Source organism: Mobula birostris, chromosome 18 (genome assembly GCF_030028105.1).
Source record: "Mobula birostris isolate sMobBir1 chromosome 18, sMobBir1.hap1, whole genome shotgun sequence".
NCBI lineage: Eukaryota > Metazoa > Chordata > Chondrichthyes > Myliobatiformes > Myliobatidae > Mobula > Mobula birostris.
The window spans coordinates 4,490,092-4,509,639 of record NC_092387.1 but is presented as its reverse complement, the minus strand read 5'-3'; the positions used below and the strand labels follow the sequence as shown (position 1 = coordinate 4,509,639).

The following is a 19,548-nucleotide window of genomic DNA, read 5'->3' as shown; positions in this document are numbered from 1 at the left end:
GGCCATTTAGAACGGAGTTGAGGAAAAACTTTTTCACCCAGAGAGTGGTGGATGTGTGGAATGCTCTGCCTCAGAAGGATGTGGAGGCCAAGTCTCTGATGCTTTCAAAAAAGAGATGGATAGAGCTCTTAAAGATAGCGGGATCAAAGGTTATGGGGATAAGGCAGGAACTGGATACTGATTGTGGATGATCAGCCATGATCACAGTGAATGGCGGTGCTGGCTCAAAGGGCTGAATGGCCTACTCCTGCACCTATTGTCTATTGTCTATTCCATCTCTTACCAACAGAGTAACACCACCGCCTGTGACTTCCTGCCTGTCCTTTTGATACAAAGCATATTCTTTGATCTGAAGCTCCCAACCATATCCTTCTTGCAGCCATGACACAGTGATGCCTACGTCATACCGACCAATCTCTAACTGCGCCATGAGTTCATCCACTTATTCCGAATGCTACATGCATTTAAATACAGCATCTTCAGTCCTGCATTCTTCACCCTTTTGAATTTTGCCTCTGTGGTTCAATTTAACTCTTTGCTCTGTCTGCATTTGTACTCAATCATTGGCTTGTCCTTCCTTACGTTCATGTTACACCTATCATCTACTCATCCTCAGCTCTATCATCCTGGTTCCCATCCCTCTGTAGTAATAATTTGGATGGATTTGATGGGCTGAAGACCCTGTTTCTATGCTGTAGTGTTCTATGAGTCTGTCACAACAACAGTGAAGAAGAATAAATCAGAACCACAATACAGTGGACCTGCAAGCTCATCCCAAATCCTGGGGAATCAAATTTACATTGGCACGCAGCACCATTCTCAACGAGAATCAGACCTCAGACAACATGCCAAACATCCCCAACACAGTCCTGTCTCGTAAGTCAAGAGCAAAACAGTCAGATCCATGCAGAAGGAGCAGTTAGACTCCACATCTCCTCCGTTGCTGTCCATTGGCACTATGGCACAGATACTAAACCCAGTTTAGAAATATCCAGGTTCAATTCACTCCCAATCCTCACCAAGCCCTGGAGTAAGCACAGACCAGAGAGCAGAATTCCAGAGGTGAGTTCACTATCAGGGTACCATTTCACTGATTGTGGTGTCAAAGACCCTTGCCCAAACTGGTCTACAAGCATCAAGGGGAAAGCACTAGAAGGGATGGAATCAGAGCTCACTGACAGGAAGATGGGCATGGATGATGGAAGTCAATTATCTAACCCTGGGACATCCCAGTGTCCTTAGCACTGCCATCTCCATCTCCAGTCACCTTCCTTCAATGGGAAGGTCAGAAGGGGGGGGGGAGGGGTGTTCAGTTCCATTTACAACTCAGCAGATGATTTGCCACACAAATGCAGAGACTCTGAGACAACACCTATTCCGTTTGCCACAACAACCAGATTTCCAAGGGATCACTTATTTTAATTCAACTTCCCATTCTGATATGTCATGTGAAAACCAAGATCTCCAGGGTAGGAATCTCCCGTGCCCGAGCCAGGGAGGGTAAGAATGGGATGATTCTAAATGACAATAAATGAGGACTGAGTGTTCTCATAATCTAATCTAATCTAATTTGGCAGATAAATGCACAGCTGAGGAATTGGTGCAGAGGGCAGGGGTTCTGATTTCTGGATCATTGGGATCCAAAAGGGACGAGTTACACCTGAACTCAAGGGAGACCAATATCGTTCCAGGCAGGTTTGCTAGAGCTGTTCAGGAAGGTTGAAACTAATTTGGCAGGGGAAGAGGAACTGGAGTGGTTGGGCTGAGGATGGGGTGGTTGGTTTACAAACAGAGGCAGTGTGTAGCGAGACTGCTAGCGAGGAGAGACTGATGTTACGACAAAATGTCAGTCAATGGGATGTTGCAATGTCAAAGGGGGACAAAATCAAAAACAGTGACAAATACAGGTGTTATATTTAAAAGCACGCAGTATACAGAATAAGGTAGATGAACATGTGGCATAGTTAGATATTGGTATGTATGGCGTTGTGGCCATCACTTAACCATGGTTGAAAGAAGAGTACAGCTGGGAGCCTAACGTCCAAGGATAGACATTGTATTGAAAGGATGGTCAGGAAGGCAGAGGGGGTGGGATGGCTCTGTTGGTAAAAATTAAAATCAAACCCAGAGAAAGAGGCGACATAGATTCAGAAGACGTAAAATCCTTGAGTGTGGAGTTAAGAAACTGCAAGGATAAAAAGATCTGATGGGAGTTATATACAAGCCTCTGAACATTAGCCAGAATGTGGACTACAGATTACAATGGGAGATAGAAAAGGCATGTCAAAGGGGCAATAGTCATGGGGGATTTCATTCTGCAAGTAGATTGGGAAAATCAGGTTGGTGCTGATTTTAGATCCCAAGAGAGAGAATATGTAGAATACCTCAGGGATGGCTTGTGGTTGAGCTCACTAGGAGATCAGCTATTTTACATTGGGTGTTTTGCAATGACCCACATTTGTTTAGAAAATTTAAGGTAAAGGGCCCCTTAGGAGATAGTGATCATAATAAGATACAATTCACCCTGCAATTTGAGAGGGAGAAGCTGAAGTCAAACGTATCAGTATTACAGTGGAGTAAAGGGAATTACAGAGGCATGAAAGCAGAGGCGGACAAAGTTGATTGGAAGGGGACACTAGCAGGGATGACGGCACAACAGCAATGGCTGGGATCTCTGGGAGCAATTCGAAAGAGCTGGATAGATACATCCTAAAGAAGAAATGTTCTAAAGGCAGGATGACACCACTGTGGCTGACAAGCGAAGTCAAAGCTAATATAAAAGCAAAAGAAGGGACATACAATAGAGCAGAAATTAGTGGGAAGTTAGATGATTGGGTAGCTTTTCAAAGCCAACAGAAGGCAAGTTAAAAAGCCATAAAGAGGGAAAAGGTGGAATACAAAGGTTAACTAGCCAATAATATCAAAGAGGATACCAGAAGTTTTTTTCAGATATATAAAGAGTAAAAGAGAGGCAAGAGTGGATATCAGACTACTGAAAAATGACACTGGAGGGGTAGTAATGGGGAACAAGGAAATGGCAGACAAACGGAATAAGTATTTTGCATAAGTCTTCGCTGTGGAAGGCTCTAGCAGTTTGCTTGAGTTTTGCTAGTGTCAGGGGGCAGAAGTGATGAAGTTGCTATTACTAGGGAGAAGGTGCTTGAGATGTTGTAAGGTCTGAAGGTCGATAAGTCACCTGCACCACATGGACAACATCCCAGGGTTCTGAAAGAGGTAGCTGAAGAGATTGTGAAGGCATTAGTAATGACCTTTCAAGAATCATTGGATTCCGGAATGGCTCCACTGGACTAGAAATTTGCAAATGCCACTTCAAAAATGGAAGGAGGGAGAAGAAAGACCAGAGGGTAAAATCACAGAATAGGGGAACATCCATTTTGAACAGAGATCAGGAATTTCTTTTGTCAGAGGGTGATGAATCCATGGAATTCATTGCCAAAGGTGACTGTGGAGGCCAAGTCATTGGGTATATTTAAGAAAGAGGTTGATAGATTCTTGATAAGTCAGGGAGTGAAAGGTTATGGGGAGAAGGCAGGAGATTGGGTTTGACAGGGAAATGGATCAGTCATGATGAAATAGAAGAGCAAACTTGAGGGACCGAATAGCCTAATTCTGCTCCAATGTCTTATGGCCTTATGTCAGTCATCACCTGCCTCTGGTTTCCCTCTTGCTTCCATTTCGTCTGGGGTCCACTCTTCACAACCATGTCTGTGTGGCTGAGTACAGCTCCAACACCATATTCAAGTTTGCTGATGACGCCACTGTTGTGGGCTGTATCAAAGGTGGTGATGAATCAGCATACAGGAGGGAGATTGAAATCTTGGCTGAGTGGTGTAATGACAACAACCTCTCACGCAATGTCAATGAGACCAGGGAACTGATTGTAGACTTCAGGAAAGGAAAACTAGAGGTCCATGAGCCAGTACTCATCGAAGGATCAGAGGTGGAGAGGATCAGTAACTTTAAATTCCTGGATGTCACTGTCTCAGGGGACCTGTCCTGAACCAATGTTCCCTCTGAGGTGTGCACAGCTGCTACAAGCGCACACACATCTTTTGCTACAAGCGCACAAAGGAATATAAACTGAGCACAAAAGGTTGTCACCCTCTACCTCGCTGGCATGTTAAATATATTTCACGATCGCACACAATCCAATTTCCTTTTCCAGTTTCTGAAGAAGACGGTGTTGACAGCATGGAGTTTATGATGATTTGTCTGCAGATTTTAGAGAATCCTTCATTACCTGCTACACGGCTGCTACATATGTTTTGTAAGAGTGCAGAAGAACAAGAGTGAAAACGATCAAACCCTGAGAAGATTGAAGTTCTTATTGACAGTGTTTTGCAGTCTATCATAAACCAAAAATAAAAATTCTGAGGAAGCAGTACTTTCAAAATTGTATTGTCCAATGTTATCAGAAATTCACAAAGCTATTTACAGTTTCGAATTAAAATATGCTTACCATTTTCTACAAAGCATTCAAGCCCGTGCAAGAGCCACTGTCCCAGAGCTCCCTCACTGTGTCCACAGAGACCGCGGGCTCCCTCTCCAAACTTCAGAGCAAATGTATTATCAAAGTACATGTACTGTACATATTTGTCACCATGTACAACCCTGAGGTTCATTTTCACGTGGACATTAACAGTAAATACAAAGAAATGCAACAGCATCAATGAAAGGCAGCACCCAACGGGAAGGACAAATAAACCCTGTTCGAAAGACGACAAACTGTGCAAATGCAAAAAAAGAAAAAGGAAATAAAATAAATAAATGGAAAATAGATAAGTGGAAAATAAATAAATAGATAGATAGATGAATGAACAGGCAGCATATATCAAGAACATGAAGAGTCCTTGAAAGTAAGTCCATAAGTTGTGGGAACCTAAGTACCATCTGTCTCATAGAGACCCTCCCTCAGTACCACCCCTCCCACAGTGTGACCCTCCCTCAGTACCACCCCTCCCACAGTGTGACCCTCCCTCAGTACCACCTCTCTCACAATGTGACTCTCCCTCAGTACCACCCCTCCCACAATGTGACCCTCCCTCAGTACCACCCCTCCCACAGTGTGACCCTCCCTCAGTACCACCTCTCTCACAATGTGACTCACCCTCAGTACCACCCCTCCCACAGTGTGACCCTCCCTCAGTACCACCTCTCTCACAGTCTGACTCTCCCTCAGTACCACCCCTCCCACAGTGTGACCCTCCCTCAGTACCACCTCTCTCACAATGTGACTCTCCCTCGGTACCACCCCTCCCACAATGTGACCCTTCCTCGGTACCGCCCCTCCCACAATGTGACCCTCCCTCGGTACCACCCCTCCCACAGTGTGACCCTCCCTCAGTACCGCCCCTCCCACAGTCTGACCCTCCCTCGGTACCGCCCCCTCCCACAGTGAGACCCTCCCTCAGTAATGCCCCTCTCACAATGAGACCTTCCCTCAGTACCACCCCTCCTGCAGTGTAACTCTCCCTCAGTACCCCCTCCCACAGTGAGACCCTCCCTCAGTACCATCTCTCCCACAATGTGACCCTCCCTCGGTACCGCCCCTCCCACAATGTGACCATCCCTCAGTACAACCCCTCCCAGTGTGACCCTCCCTCAGTACCACCCCCCTCACAGTGTGACCCTCTCTCAGTACCATCTCTCCTCCAGTGCGATCCCCCCACCACAGCAATGCCCCTCCCTCAGTACCGCCCCTCTCACAGTGTGATCCTCAATGTGTCTGTCTATATTTGGGGATCAGCACTGGAGAAAGACAGTATAAATTCCTGGCCATTGACCTGCCCTGGGCCCAGCATACAGATGCAATCATACAGAAAGCTCGTTGTATCTTTAAGCAACACACATCAAAGTTGCTGGTGAACGCAGCAGGCCAGGCAGCATCTCTAGGAAGAGGTGCAGTCGACGTTTCAGGCCGAACCCTTCGTCAGGACTAACTGAAGGAAGTCTGAGTAAGGGATTTGAAAGTGGGAGGGGGAGGGGGAGATCCAAAATGATAGGAGAAGACAGGAGGGGGAGGGATGGAGCCAAGAGCTGGACAGGTGATTGGCAAAAGGGATACGAGAGGATCATGGGACAGGAGGTCTGGGAAGAAAGACAAGGTGGGGGGGGAACCAGAGGATGGGCAAGGGGTATAGTCAGAGGGACAGAGGCAGAAAAAGGAGAGTGAGAGAAAGAATGTGTGTATAAAAATAAGTAACAGATGGGGTACGAGGGGGAGGTGGGGCATTAGCGGAAGTTCGAGAAGTCAATGTTCATGCCATCAGGTTGGAGGCTACCCAGACGGAATATAAGGTGTTGTTCCTCCAACCTGAGTGTGGCTTCATCTTTACAGTAGAGGAGGCCGTGGATAGACATGTCAGAATGGGAATGGGATGTGGAATTAAAATGTGTGGCCACTGGGAGATCCTGCTTTCTCTGGTGGACAGAGTGTAGGTGTTCACCGAAACGATCTCCCAGTCTGCGTCGGGTCTCGCCAATATATAAAAGGCCACATCAGGAGCACCGGATGCAGTATATCACCCCAGCCAACTCACAGGTGAAGTGTTGCCTCTTTACTTCCTTTGCGTTATTATGGACACCGTGGTAGCGTAGCGGTTAGTGAAACGCTTTTACAGTTGGGGGCATCAGAGTTCGGACTTCAATTCCTGTGTCCTCAACAAAGGGTTAGTACACCCTCCCCGTGGAATACGTGTGTTTTCTTAGGGTGCTCCAGTTTCCTCCCACAGTCCAAAGACACACCGGTTAATTGGTCATTGTGCGTGGTCATGTGATGAGGCTGGGGTTAAATCGGTGGCTGCTGAAGAGCTGGAGGAGCCTGCTTCATGCCCTACCTCTAAATAAATGATATAAAATCTTCCTGGGAGTTTGTACTTGCTACCAAACACATCAACAAGCTTCTAAACAAATATCCTGACTGGTTGCATCTTGATCCTGTACAACAATGCAAATAAAAACATTCTAGGTGACACATTTGAAGAGGCGGTCACACCCATAAGGCCATTCAGCTCATCGAGACTCTGTTCTGCCATTCCATCATGGCTGATCTTGGATCCCATTCAATGCCATACACCTGCCCTCTCCCCATATCCCATGATGCCCTGACCAATCAGGAATCTGTCAACTTCCGCCTTAAATATCCCCATGGACTTGGCTTCAACCACCGTCTGTGGCACAGCATTCCACAGATTCACTACTCTCTGACTAAAAAAATTAGTTCTTATCCCTGTGCACTCTAGTTCTGGATACCCCACCATAGGAAACATCCTCTCCACATCCACCTTATCCATCCCTTTCAATATTCAGTAGGATTCAATGATATTCCCCACCCCATTCTTCTAAATTCCAGGGAGTACAGGCCCAAAGCTGCCAAACGCTCCTCAGATGTTAACCCCTTCATTCCTGGAATCATTCTTGCGAACCTCCTGTGGAATCTCTCTAATGACAACACATCCTTTCTGAGATAAGGGGCCCAAAACTGTTGATAATACCCCATGTGGCCTGACAAGTATCTTATAAAACCTCAGCATCATCTCCTTGCTTTCATGTCCTATCCCCCTGAAAAAAATGCCAATATTGCACTTGCCTTCTTTACCACAGACTCATCCTGTAAGTTAACCTTCTGGAGGTCTTGTACGAGGACTCCCAAGACCGCTTACACCGTTGATGTTGAATTTTCTCTCCATTTCGATAATAGTCTGCACTACTGTTCCTTTTACCAAAGTGCATAATCGTAAATTTCCCAACCCTGTATTCCATCTGCCACTCTATTACCTATTCTTCCAATTTATCTAAGTCCTGCTGCAATCGCATTGCTTCCTCAGCACTACCTACCCCTCCACCTACCTTCGTATCATCCACAAACTTTGCCACAAATCCAATAATTTCATTATCCAAATCTTGGCAAACATTGTGAAAAGTAATTGTCCCAATTCTGACCCTTGAGGAACACCACCAGTCACCAGCAACCAACCAGAAAAGGCCCCTTTTATTCCCATTCGCTGCCCCTGCCTGTCAGCCATTCCTCTATCCATGCCAGTATCATTCCTGTAACACCATAGGATTTTATCCTGTTAAGCAGCCTCATGTGAAGCAACTGATCAAATGCCTTCTGAAAATCCAAGTAAATGTCATCTGCTGTCTCTCCTTTGTCTACCCTGCTTGTTACTTAAAAACATAGAAATCTACAGCACATTACAGGCCCTTCTGCCCACAATGTTGTGCTGACCATGTAACCTACTCTAGAAACTGTCTAGAATTTCCCTACCGCACAGCCCTCGATTTTTCTAAGCTATATGTACCTATCTAAGAGTCTCTTAAAAGACCCTATTGTATCCGCCTCTACTACTGTTGTTGGCACCACTCTGTGTGAAAAACTCACCTGTGACATCCCCCCACTTCTAAAACTGAGCCCTCTCGTGTTAGCCATTTCAGACCTGGGAAAAAGCCTCTGACTATCCACACGATCAATGCCTCTCATCATTTTATACACCTCTATCAGGTCACCTCTCATCCTCTGTTGCTCCAAGTAGAAAAGGCCAAGTTCACTCAACCTATTCTCATAAGGCACCCTCTACAATCCAGGCAACATCCTTGTAAATCCCCTTTGCACTCTCTCTATAGTATCCACATCCTTCCTGTAGTGAGGTGACCAGAACTGAGCACAGTACTCCAAGTGGGGTCTAACTAAGGTCTTATATAGCTGTAACATTGCCTCACAGCTCTTGAACTCAATCCCATGGTTGATGAAGACCAACACACCATATTCCCGGTTAACAACACTGTTAACCTGTACAGCAGCTTTTAGTATCCTATAGATATGGGCCCCAAGATCTCACTGATCCTCCACACTGCCAAGAGTCTTACTATTAATGCTATAATCTGCCATCATATTTGACCTACCAAAATGAACCACCTCACACTTATCTGGATTGAACTCCATCTGCCACTTCTCAGCCCAGTTCTGCATCCTATCAATGTCCCACTGTAACTTCTGACAACCCTCCACACTATCCACAACACCCCCAACCTTTGTGTCATCAGCAAACTTACTAACCCATCCCTCTACTTCCTCATCCAGGTCATTTATAAAAATCACAAAGAGTAAGGGTCCCAGAACAGATCCCTGAGGAACACCACTGGTTACCAACCTCCATGCAGAATATGACCCGTCTACAAACACCCTTTGCCTTCTGTGGGCAAGCTAGTTCTGGATCCACAAAGAAAAGTCCTCTTAGACCTGAATAAGCCTTGCATGGGGAATCTTATCAAATACCTTACTGAAATCCATATACACTATATCCTCTGCTTGACATCCTCAAAAAATTCAATCACGCTCATAAGGCACGACCTGCCCTTAACAAAGCCATGCTGACTATCCCTAATCATATTATACCTCTCCATATGCTCATAAGTCCTCCCTCTCAGGATCTTCTCAAACAACTTGCCCACTACTGAAGTAAGACTCACTGGTCTATAATTTCCTTGCTTATCTCCACTCCCTTTTTTGAACAAGGGAACAACGTTTGCAACCTTCCAATCCTCTGGTACTTCTCCCATCCTGATTGATGATGCAAAGATCATCACCAAAGGCTCAGCAATCTCCCCCTCACTTTCCACAGTAGCCTGGGGTATATCTCGTCTGGTCCCAGCAACTTACCTAACTTAACACCTTTCAAAAGCTCCAGCACATCCTCTTTCTTAATATCTATACACTCAAGCAGTTCAGTCCACTGCAAGTCATCCTCTCAAATGCCAAGGTCCTTTTCCCTGGTGAATACTGAAGTAAAGTATTCATTAAGTACCTCTGCTAACTCCTCCGACTCCATGCACACGTTTCCACTATCGCTCCTGATTGATCCTATTCTCACACGGCCCATCCTCTTGCTCTTCACATACTTGTAGAATGCCTTGGGGTTTTCCTTAATCCTGTTTGCTAAGGCCTTCTCATGGCCCCTTCTAGCTCTCCTAATTTCATTCTTGAGCTCCTTCTTGGCACCCTTGTAATTTTCAAGAACTCTAACAGTACCTAGTTTCTTGAACCTTTCATAAACATTTCTTTTCTTCCTAAATAGATTTTCTACATCCTTTGTACACCACAGTTCCTTTACCCTACCATCCTTTCCCTACCTCAATGGAACATAGCTATGCAGAACACCATGCAAATGTTCTCTGAAGATTTGCTACATTTCTGCTGGGCATTTCGCTGAGAACATCTGCTTTCAGTTTATGTTCCCAAGTTCCTGCCTGATAGCATCATATTTCCCCCTCCCCCAATTAAATCTTTTCCCAAATTGTCTGTTCCTATCCCTCTCCAGCACCATGTTAAAGGAAATAGAGTTGAGATCACTACCTCCAAAATGCTCTCCCACTGAAAGATCTGACACCTGACCAGGTTCAGATCAGGTGCAGCCGATCTGTGCAGCCTTTCCTCTAGTTAGCTTATCTACATGTACATGTTGAACACACCTAAAAAATTCCACCCCATCTAAACCCCTTGCTCTAGGGAGATGCCAGTCAATATTAGGAAAGTTAAAATCATCCATCACAACAACCCTATTATTATTGCACTGTTCCAGAATCTGCCTCCCAATCTGCTCCTCAATGTCTCAGTTACTGTTGGGGGATCTATAAAAAACATCCAGTAGAGTTATTGCCCCCTTCCTGTTTCTGACTTCCACCACAATGACTCAGTAGACAATCCCTCCATGGCTTCCTCCTTTTCTGCAGCCATTATACTCTCTCTGATTAGCAACAGCACACCCACACCTCTTTTGCCTCTCTTCCTGCCCGTTTTGAAACATCTAAAGCCCGGCACACTCATCAGCCATTCCTGCCCCTGAGATATCCAAGAATCTGTAATGACCACAACATCATAGTTCCACGTATTGATCCACACTCTAAGTTCATCCACCTTACTTATGATACTCCTTGCATTGAAATAGACACATCTCAAACCAGCTGGCTGAGTGCATCTTTGCTCTATCATTTGCCTATCCTTCCTCACAAACTCGCTACAAGCTGTCACTAATTGTGCGTCAACTGCCCCATCCTCTGCCTCTTCACTCCGGTTCCCACCCCCCTGCAGATCTATTTTAAACCCTTCCCAATAGCAATAGCATTACTTCTTCAAAGAATTCCAACAGATTTGTCAGGCAAGATTTCCCTAAACAGAAACCTTGCTGACTTTGACTTAAATAGAAGCCATAGAAACTACAGCACAGAAACAGGCCCTTTGGCCCTTCTTGGCTATGCTGAACCATTTTCTGCCTAGTCCCACTGACCTGCACACGGACCATATCCCTCCATACACCTCCCATCCATGTATCTGTCCAATTTATTCTTAAATATTAAAAAAGAACCCGCATTTACCAACTCGTCCGGCAGCTCATTCCATACTCCCACCACTCTCTGTGTGAAGAAGCCCCCCCCCAATGTTCCCTTTAAACTTTTCCCCCCTCACCCTTAACCCATGTCCTCTGGTTTTTTTCTCCCCTTGCCACAGTGGAAAACCATTTTATTTTGTCATTAGTCTCCAAGTACCTCGAAACCTCATTCTTAATAATAGACTCCAACACTTTCCCAACCACTGAGATAAGGCTAACTGCCCTACAATTTCCTTTCTTTTGCTGTCCTCCCTTCTTAAAGAGTGGAGTGACATTTGCAATCTTCCAGTCCTCCAGGACTATGCCAGAATCAAGTGATTCTTGAAAGAACATTACCAATGCATCTGTTATCTCTTTAGCAACCTCTTTCAGGACTGGGATGTAGTCCATCTGGTCCAGGTGACTAATCCACTTTAAGACTTTTGAGTTTGTCTTGCACTTTTTCATTTGTAATAGCAATGGCACTCACTCCTGCTCCCTGACACTCATGGACCTCTGGCATATAGCTAGTGTCTTCCACAATGAAGACTGATAAACTACTCATTAAGTTCATCCGTCATTTCTTTGTCCCCAATTACTACCTCACTAGCATCCTTTCCCAGTGGTCCAATCTCAACTCTCACCTCTCTTTTACTCTGTACAACCAAGATAACTTTTAGTATCCTGCTTTATATTATTGGCTAGTCTGCCCTGATATTTAATCTTTTCCCTTCTTAGGACTTTTTCAGTTGCCTTTGATTGGATTTTAAAACCTTCCCAATCATCCAACTTCCCACTCACTTTTGCTACATTATATGCCCTTTCCTTGGCTTTTATTCAGTCCTTAACTTCCCTTGTCAGCCACAGTTGCCTACCCCTGCCATTTGAGAACTACTTCTTCTGTGGGACATATCTATCCTGCACCTTGTGAACTATTCCCAGAAACTTCAGCCAGATCAGCTCTGTCGTCATCCCAGTATCCTCCTCCAATCCACCTGGGCAAGCTCCTCTCTCATGTTTCTGTAATTCTCTTTATTCCATTGTGATATACATCTGACTCCCTCTCAAATTACTGTATGAGTTCAATTATATTAGGATCACTGCCTCCTAAGTGTTCCTTTACGTTAAGCTCCCTAATAAGATCTGGGTTATTACACAACCCCCAATCTAAGATAGCCTTTCCCTGAGTAGACTCAAGAACAAGCTGCTCTAAAAAGCCATCTCGTAGACATCCAACAAATTCCCTGTCTTGCAAACTGACACCAACCTAAGTTTTGCAATTCCCTTGCATATTGAAGTCCCCCATTACAATTGTGATATTACCCCTATTACATGCCCTTTCCAGCTTTCAGAGTACAGGCTTCAGACTGTAGGTGGGTGGCCACCGGGAGAGGTAAGGGGATTAAGCAGTCGAGCAGTGTTCCCCTGTTGCCATTCCCCTGAGCAACAAGTACACCTTCCAGAGTACAGGGTTCCGACAGTAGCTGGGTAAGGGGGTTAAGCAGTCGAGCAGGGTTCCCCTCAGCAACAGGTACACCTCTCTGGACGCTGCTGGGCTGGGGTGACTGCTGACCCATCAGGGCATGGCAGCAGCTGCCAGGCTAGTGGCACTGTGACCGGTCCTGAGGCTCAGCAGGGAAGGGTTAAGTCAGGCAGTGTGGAGGTTATAGGGGACAATAGTTAGGGGGGCAGAAAGGAGATCTGTAGCTGCAAAAGAGACACCATGATGGTGTGTTGCCTCGGGTCCATGATGTATCGGAGCGGCTGCAGGATATTCTCAAGGGGGAGGGCAAACAGCCAGAAGCATGGTGCATATTGGCACCAATGAGATAGTCAAAAAAGGGTAAGAGGTCCTACGCAGAGAGTACAGAGAGTTAGGAAACAGACTGAAGAGAAGGACATCCAATTGTAGTAATCTCCAGATTACTCTTGGTGCCGCAGGCTAGTGCAGGTAGGAATGGGTGATGGCACGGATGAATGAGTGGCTGAGGAGATGGGGCAGGGGGCAGGGTTTCAGGTTCTTGGATCACTGGAACATTTTCTGGGGAAGGGATGACCTGTACAAGGGGAAAGGGTTACACCTGAACTGGGGGGGAACCAATATCCTGGGTGGGAGCTTTGCTAATGCTATTGGGGAGGGTTTAAACTAGATTTGCGGGGAGCTGGGAACTGGAGCCCGAGGTCAGTAAGGAAAGGATCAGACAGAAAGGTAAATGTCAGGGAAGGTATGGAAGGGCAAAATCAAATCAGCAGGTATGATGGGTCAGATAGTTTGAAGTGTGTATTTTTAATGCTTGGAGGGTTATGGGCAAAGGTGATGAACTTAGAGAATGAATCAGAACATGGAAATACAATGTTGTGGCCATTACTGAAACTTAGCTGAGAGAGGGGCAGGAATGAGATTAATGTGCCAGGTTTTCGAAGTTTTAGAAAAGATAGAGGAGGAGGTAAAAGAGGAGGTGGGGGAGGAATTGCACTATGAGTCAGAGTCATTATCACAGGGCATTCAGGGGAGACGTAATGGAGGGTTCAGACACTGATCCCAGTTGTGTAGAACTCAGGAATAGGAAGGGTACAATCACACTGATGGGATTGTACTGCAGCATCCACCCCCTCCCGCTCCCCCAATAGCCTCCAGGACATTGAGGAGCAGACGTGTAATCAGATTAAGGAAATGTCTAAAAATAATAGTGTTGTTGTCAAGTGGGATTTCAACTTCCCTAATATAAACTGGGATCTTCTTAGAGTAAGGGGTTTAAACAGAATTTGTTAACTGTATCCAAAAGGGTTTCTTAAATTAATTATGTGGATGGTCCAGTGAGAGGGGGCTATACTGGACTTGGTGTTGGTGTTGGCCTGGTGACTGACCTTTCAGTGGGTGAGCAGTTAGGGAACAGTGACCTCAACTCCTTATCTTTCAGGATAGCTATAGATCAGGAGGGATATGGTCCTTGCAGAAGAGTTTTAAATTGGAATAGAGCAAAGTACAAGGGCATTAGACAGGGACTAAGGAGAGTTAATTGGGAATACCTTTTTTTCTGGCAAATCCACATCCATATGTGGAGGGTGTTTCAAGGTCAATTGCACGGAGTATGGGAAAGGTATGTCCCTGTTAGAAGGAAGGACGGAGATGGAAAGATAGGAGAACCTTGGATGTCCAGAGAGCTGATGAATATAGTCAGGAAGAAAAAGGAAAAGTATGTTATGCTTTGGAAGTTCAGATCAAACGGAGCATATGAGGATTATAAAGAAGCCAGAAAAAAACTAAAGGAGGGAATTAGGAAAGCCAGGAGGGGCCGTGAAAAGTCCTTGGCAAATAGAATTAGAATGAATCCCAAGGCATTCTATACATACATCAAGGGCAAAAGGTTAACTAGGGAGAGGGAGTGAACCACTCAAGGATAAAGAGCGGAACATTTGCTTGGATGTGGAGAATGTGAGTGAGGAATTAATGAATATTTGCTTCAGTATTTACCAAAAAAAAGGATATGGAGGACCAGGAGGTCAGTGCTGAGTACATAAATACATTAGGGTGTTTAGAGGTCAAAGAGGACGAAGTGTTGGTCCTCCAAATGAGTATTAAGATGGATAAGTCCCCAGGGCCTGATGGGATTTACCCTAGGTTATTGATGGCCTAATTAGGGAGACCAAGCATGGCTTTGTGTGGGGAAAGTCATGCCTTACCAACTTGATTGAATTTTTTGACATGGTCATGAGAGAGATTGATGAAGGTAAGGCAGTAGATGTTGTCTACATGGATTTTAGTAAGGCATTTAATAATGTCCCTCATGGAAGGTTAATCCAGAGACTAGAATGAATGGGGTCCACAGTGAATTTGGATTCAGAATTGCACAGAAGACAGAAGGTAGTGGTTGAAGGGACTTATTCGAGATGGAGATCTGTAATCAGTGGTGTTCCGCTGGGATCTGTGCTGGGACCTCTGCTGTTTGTGATGTGTATAAATGACCTGGATGAAAATGTAGATGGGTGGGTTAGAAAATTTGCAGATGATACCAAGATTGGTGGAGTTGTGGACAGAGTAGAAGATTGGCAAAGAATACAGCACAATCAGTTACAGATATGGGCTGAGAAATGGCAGATGGAGTTAAACCCAGATAAATGGGTAGGGCAAATACAAGGAGATAGTACACTGTTAGGGCAAGACCCTTCAGAGTTGCTGAACAGAGAGCTTGGGGTCCAAGATCATAGCTCCACGAAAGTGGCTACACAGCTCAATTGGTGGTTCAGAAGGCTTATGGAACACCTTCCTTTTATTAGTCAAGGCACTGAGGTCAAGAGTCAGGAGGTTATGTCGCAACTTTACAAAAATCTGGTTTGGCCACATTCTGGAGTATTGCATACAGTTCTGGTCACCTGACTGTAGGAAGGAATGTGAGGCTTTGGGGAGGGTGCAGAAGAGGTTTACCAATATACTGCCTAGTTTAGAGGGCATTTAGAGGCTGGATAAACTTGGGTTGTTTTGTCTGGAATGGCAGAGCTAAGGGGTGATCTAACAGAGGTTTATAAGATTATGAGTGGCATAGATAGAGTAGACAGGGTGTATCTTTTTCCCACTGTAGAAATGTCTAATACCAGAGGAAATGCATTGAAGGTGAGGGTGAAGGTGGGTTCAAGGGGGATGTGAGGGGTAAGAATTTTACTCAGAGAGTGGTGGATGTCTGGAATGCGTTGCCTGGTATGGTGGTGGAGGCACATACATTAGAGGCTTTTAAGAGATGCCGAGATGAGGAAGGTGGAGAGGTATGGACAATGTGTTGGTAGGAGGGATTAGTGTATGTTTTTATTAATTTACTTTTTAGCTGGTTCAGCACAATACGTGGGCTGAAGGACCTGTAGCTGTGCTGTACTCTTTTATGTTCTATGAATACACAGGAATGACAGATTCATAGTGGGAAGGAAGCTCTAGACTCTGCTGAACACATCCCACCCACATCGGTATCATCTACAGGAGACTCGAGACTCTGCTGAACACATCCCACCCACATCGGTACCATCTACAGCAGACCCTGGACTCTGCCGAACACATCCCACCCACATCGGTATCATCCACAGGAGACCCTGGACTCTGCCGAACACATCCCACCCACATCGGTATCATCTACAGGAGACTCTAGACTCTGCCGAACACATCCCACCCACATCGGTATCATCCACAGGAGACTCTAGACTCTGCTGAACACATCCCACCCACATCGGTATCATCTACAGGAGACTCTAGACTCTGCTGAACACATCCCACCCACATCGGTAGTATCTACAGGAAACCCTGGACTCTGCTGAACACATCCCACCCACACCGGTATCATCTACAGGAGACCCTGGACTCTGCTGAACACATCCCACCATCAGTATTATCTACATTGGGCAATACCCATCACCAGAGATCTCCATCATCTGGGCCATACCATCTTCTCACAGATACCATCAGGCTTGAGCTACATGAAGTCTGAAGTCACACAATATCAGGTTCAAGAACTGCGACGTCCTTTCAAATATTAACCAACTGGCACGACCTTATCTCTAGTTCAGCAATACCACACCATCACCGATCACCTTGTACCATGTCTCTGCTCTATCCTGTTCCTGCTTGTAAAAATTGCGCATAATCTTTATTTAATTTGTATTTCTTCTCAATGCTGTTTATGGGATGCTAATGCGATTCGGTGAAAGTAAATTTTACTTGGCAGCACACACAAACTGCTGGAGGAACTCAGCGGGTCAGGCCACATCTATGGAAACGAAAAACAGTCAAAATTTCTGTCTGAGACCCTTTATCAGGACAGGAAGGGGGGGGGGAGATAGAAGCCAGAATAAAAAGGTGGGGGGGGGGGGAGAGAAAGAGGATAAGCTGAAAGATGATAGGTGAAACCAGGTGGGTGGGTGATGAAGTAAGAAACTGGGAGGTGATGGTTGAAAAAGGTAAAGGCAAAGGCTGGAAAAGAAAAAAATCTTGTTAGGAGAGGAGACTGTGGGGAAAGGGAAGAAGAAGAGGCACACGGGGGGGGGGGGGAGGTAAGGAGCCAGGTTGGAGAATAGATAAAGAGGGAAGGAGAAAGGGGGAAATTAATGAAACGAAAAATTGATGTTCATGCCATGAGGTTGCGGGAATCAGAGGTGTTCCTCCAACCTGAGAGTTTGTACCCGTACCTATGTGTACCTGTGCAAATGAAATCAACTCAACCTTTGCCTCTGCAGATGCAGTTTTCCCTCTGAGTTTCCCCTTCGGGTTGGTTGATGCTCCCGGTTTCAGTATCTGCAGCTCCTTGGAGTCTCCCAAAGTTTGGAAGTAGATAGCGGGTGGAATATTGTGTGGAAGGTGGGTAGGAGGGTTGTGAAGGGAGAGAATTTTTGGGCGTGTGATGGGTTTTGGAAATGGTTTCAGGGAGGTTTCTAGAGAGACGGGGGTATGCGGAAGGATAGGGGAAATTTAATGAGAACTCTTCTTTGAGGAAGGAGAAACGGTAGGAAAGAGGTGTTTCGGAGGTTGAAGGAGATCCGGACGCCAGGGATGGTTCCGCGGCCGGAAATGGAAGAGCGCAGGGCGCTGGGAGTTTACGGAGACGGGGAGGGGCTCGGCCAGGGAGGAGACGCTGTGGCTTGGCCTGACTGAGGAGGGAGCCGGTAGGCACCAACCGGCGCGGTGTGTTTGTGTTCGGGTTCGGGCAGAGGTAGTTCCCCGCCAGGGCCAAGGGGAGAGCGGTGTCGGGTTCGGGGGGCGGGAGCGGGAGTGGGGCTCCGTGTCCCGAGCGCCGCCTCTGGGCTGTGGAACCTAGAGGGCGGCCGAGAACTTCGCTAGAAACTTGGCAACCAAACTTTGGCGACGGCGACAGGGGAGAGGCGGCCGGACATAGGACACCGGGATAGGATCGGTGGCATAACACCGGGAGCGGGAAGATCTCCGGGCACAGGACACCGGGAGCGGAAAGGTCGCCAGGCATAGGACACCGGGAGCTGAGTCACAGCCGGGCACAGGACACCAGGAACAGGTCGGAGGTGGGTAGTGAGGGACATGCAGTAGGGGCGGACTGGACGAGAGCCCCGAGACCTCCCGGCGCCCTGGGCAATGGCGTACGTCAGAGCTAAGGCTCTGTACAACTTCAAGGGCGAGAACCCCGAGGAGATCAGTATCCAGGAGAACGAGGAGCTGCTGGTATTCAGCACGGACTCCCTGGACGGCTGGCTGGAGGGTAGCAACAGCCGCGGGCACCGGGGGCTCTTCCCCGCTTCCTACGTGGAGATTCTGACGGTGCCCGGTCCCGGGACCTCCCCCCCTGGCCCTGGCTACGAGGAAGACGACGATGACGACTGGGACGATTGGGACGACGCGTCGACAGTGGCGGACGAGCCTGGGGTGAGCGCAGCCCCGAACGGGCACGGGCACCCGGCGATGCCCTACGCCGGCATGGTGAGCCCGCGGAAGAAGCCGGGTATCGAGCGGCAGGACAGCGTGGCGAGCCGGCGCGGCGCCGTGGGCAAGAACTTCAACCGCTTCTCCAGTTTCGTGCGCTCGGGCGGGGAGGCGTTCATCCTGGGCGAGGTGCCCTCTGTCCTGAGGCCGGCCGAGACCTACTGCGTGGAGATGAGTGTGGACGGGCCACAGTGGAGCGAGAACCCTCAGCCGTTCACCTGCACGATCGAGGAGCCCACCAAACAGACCAAGTTCCGGGGCATCAAGAGTTACATCTCGTACAAGCTGACGCCCAGCCTGACCAACTACCCGGTGTATCGGCGCTATAAGCATTTCGACTGGTTGCACAATCGGCTGCTGCATAAGTTCTCCGTCATCTCGGTGCCTCACCTGCCAGAGAAACAGGCCACCGGCCGCTTCGAGGACGACTTCATTGAGAAGCGGCGGAGGCGCTTGATCCTCTGGATGGGGCACATGACCAGTCATCCTGTGCTCTCCCAGTACGAAGGCTTCCAGCACTTCCTTACCTGCACGGACGACCGCGCCTGGAAACAGGGCAAGAGGCGCACTGAGAGAGACGAGCTGGTGGGCGCCAACTCCTTCCTCACCATCCAAATCCCTCAGGAGCACCAGGATCTACAGGACGTGGAGGAGAGGGTAGACACCTTCAAAGCCTTCTCCAAGAGGCTGGACGACAGTGTACTTCAGCTTAGCAACGTGGCCTCGGACCTG

At 47.1% G+C, this 19,548-nt stretch overlaps 1 protein-coding gene across 1 annotated transcript in view; it reads right to left on the bottom strand.

Annotated features, from left to right (window-relative positions):
• LOC140211912 (sorting nexin-1-like) overlaps positions 1-19,149 on the bottom strand; it is a 124,322-nt gene extending 105,173 nt beyond the window's left edge. Inside the window, exon 1 of the mRNA XM_072282114.1 lies at positions 18,263-19,149. Within this exon, the coding sequence (XP_072138215.1) occupies positions 18,263-19,149 (887 nt within the window). The remainder of the gene's footprint in view (positions 1-18,262) is intronic.
• Between the last annotated feature and the right edge of the window lie 399 nt (positions 19,150-19,548).